The 2,251-nt window shown below is 35.7% G+C and overlaps 1 protein-coding gene across 1 annotated transcript; it reads left to right on the top strand.

Moving 5' to 3' along the window:
• The first annotated feature begins 934 nt into the window (after positions 1 to 934).
• LOC125842725 (leucine-rich repeat receptor-like tyrosine-protein kinase PXC3) lies at positions 935 to 1,604 on the top strand. Its single transcript, XM_049522053.1, has 2 exons — positions 935 to 1,272; positions 1,355 to 1,604. Exons 1-2 carry the CDS (start codon positions 935 to 937, stop codon positions 1,602 to 1,604), a joined length of 588 nt encoding a protein of 195 aa, XP_049378010.1.
• The last annotated feature ends 647 nt before the right edge of the window (positions 1,605 to 2,251 follow it).

The raw sequence follows: 2,251 nt of genomic DNA on the forward strand, positions 1-2,251 counted from the left end.
CACTAAAAAAACCGCATTTGGGGAACCCCGTATTCTGGTCAGAGTAGAATATAGATACAAATACCATAAAAAAATATTTTTGAACAACTTCATCTATTCCTTTAATTTATTCCCCTTTGACCTAATTCTTTTCTTCCATTTAAGTTTGAAAAAAATTGCAAAATTCAGTCTGCTCTAAGGCTGCTGCCACTTTCTGATGATTTTTTCCCTGAGTACTTATGTAGAAATAATTAAGCAAGTGAGTATTTACCAAATGAGACTAAAAAAATCAAATCTTCTCTGCACAGGCAACTAAACACTACTTGAAAACATAACTTATTAACTATTGATCGATCTCACCTGCTTTGCCAGGTTGAACGGGATGTATTTGTATTTGATCATGTGCATGATTTGTCGCTTCATTGTAAGGACGAAAAGAACGATCCAATAACAAAGTTATATAGGCCAGAACACAGAAACATCAAATAGAGAGAAGAAAGTCATGATAAATACAATACAGAAAGCCTTTGTTATGGCATACCTGAGAAAAACAAAACAAGCATAAACACCCAAAAGGTTTGAGAAAGTAGTGACGACGTGAAACTGATATATTGAAACTCGTATCATGCTTAAGTATGCCATGTAAAGGAAAAGTAATGACAGAGAGTTTGAAATCAAACAAGTGGAAATAGCACCCAAAAACAATATTGTGAATAACCATGACTCTAATTAGTTTCCTAAAAACTTTCTTGTAAAAATATGGTAAAACCAAGCTCATATATATTTACCATACCATAAAAGGCTACAACCTGTTCTTAAATGGTTATCAATGGATTGATTCCACAACTATTACAGATTCACTAACATTGGGAAGATTCTGTAATTAAGTTTGGCTGTTGTTGGTTCTGGTTTGGCAATTTTTACAGCTGTCACAGTGGTTGTTTTACTATACATGATGAGGGAGAAACAAGAGAAAACCACCATGGAAGCTGGAAATATCACTGATGAAACTTGTAGCAAACCAGTGATCATAGCAGGGAATGTTTTCGATGAAAATCTCAAGCAAGCAATAGATTTTGATGCAGTTGTACAGGCAGTCAGGAAAGATACAAATAAGATTAGTACTGGAACTTTCAGTAATGTGTATAGAGCAGACATGCCTTCAGGGATGATTTTGTCTCTTAAGGGCCTAAAGTCGATGGACAAGACTATAGTTCATCACCAGAGCAAGATGATCAGAGAGCTTGAAAAGCTAAGTAAACTCTGCCATGATAATCTGACGAGACCTATCGGGTGCAATATATGAGGATGTTGTTCTACTCTTACATCAATACTATCCCAATGGGACATTGGCTCAGTTTCTTCATGAGTTTAGCCAGAAACTTGAATATGAACCTGACTGGCCTACAAAACATTCCATTGCCATTGCAGTTGCAGAAGGACTAGCATTCCTTCATCACGTGGCCATAATCCATCTTGATGTTTCTTCAGGGAATGTGTTTCTTGATTCTAAATTCACCCCTTTGGTTGCTGAAGTTGAAATATCCACAACCTCTAGGATTTTCCAGGTACTTTTGCAGCGATATGTTGTTCTAGAAACTTGGTCATTCTTCAGCAATGTTTAATGCAATGGATACTAATGAAATTGGAGGGATAGTTGAATATATGGGAGGGAATACAATATTTTGGTGAAAATTTTAAGAAAATTATAAGGCCATACTTGTAAAGTGTTGTTTTAAAAATTATAAAAATAGCACACTTTAAAAGTATAATTATAGGTATAAATAGGCGTCGCTAATTATGTCATGATATGACCACACTTATAAAGTGTAGCCTATACCATTAAAGAGTATACTTTATAAGCATTGCCAATAATATTGTAGTCAAAAGGTAAAAACTAAGGCTACGCTTTAAAAGTGTAGCTACAAATATTTTAGGCAACACTTCACAAGCGTTGTCCAGATTTAGTATGACCTTATGTATAAAATGTTGTAGGGTTTGGAGCTATGAGCTTCCTCCATGATCCTCTCTTGGAGTTCATCCACCCTTGGTATACACAACCTACCTTGATATCTCAATACACCATCTCCCCCTTGTTCAAAAGCCACTACTTTTTGCTTATGAACATTTACCTTCAATTCAAGCAAAATAGGATCTTGGTCTTGTTTCTCTTTCACTTCGAACACTAATGATGATTCAACCCCATCACCACCACTCCTCTTTCATTGGAATCCATTAATCTAACTCCTAGTCGTGCGAGTCTTGTGCACAT

The sequence above is a fragment of the Solanum stenotomum genome, chromosome 10 (genome assembly GCF_019186545.1).
Source record: "Solanum stenotomum isolate F172 chromosome 10, ASM1918654v1, whole genome shotgun sequence".
Classification (NCBI taxonomy): domain Eukaryota; kingdom Viridiplantae; phylum Streptophyta; class Magnoliopsida; order Solanales; family Solanaceae; genus Solanum; species Solanum stenotomum.

Bases quoted from the DNA above. Each gene is read 5' to 3' on its own strand.
- LOC125842725 (XM_049522053.1), top strand. From the start codon at position 935: ATGAGGGAGAAACAAGAGAAAACCACCATGGAAGCTGGAAATATCACT. The intron at 1,273-1,354 runs GTGCAATATATG...TCATGAGTTTAG, and splicing joins AATCTGACGAGACCTATCGG to CCAGAAACTTGAATATGAAC.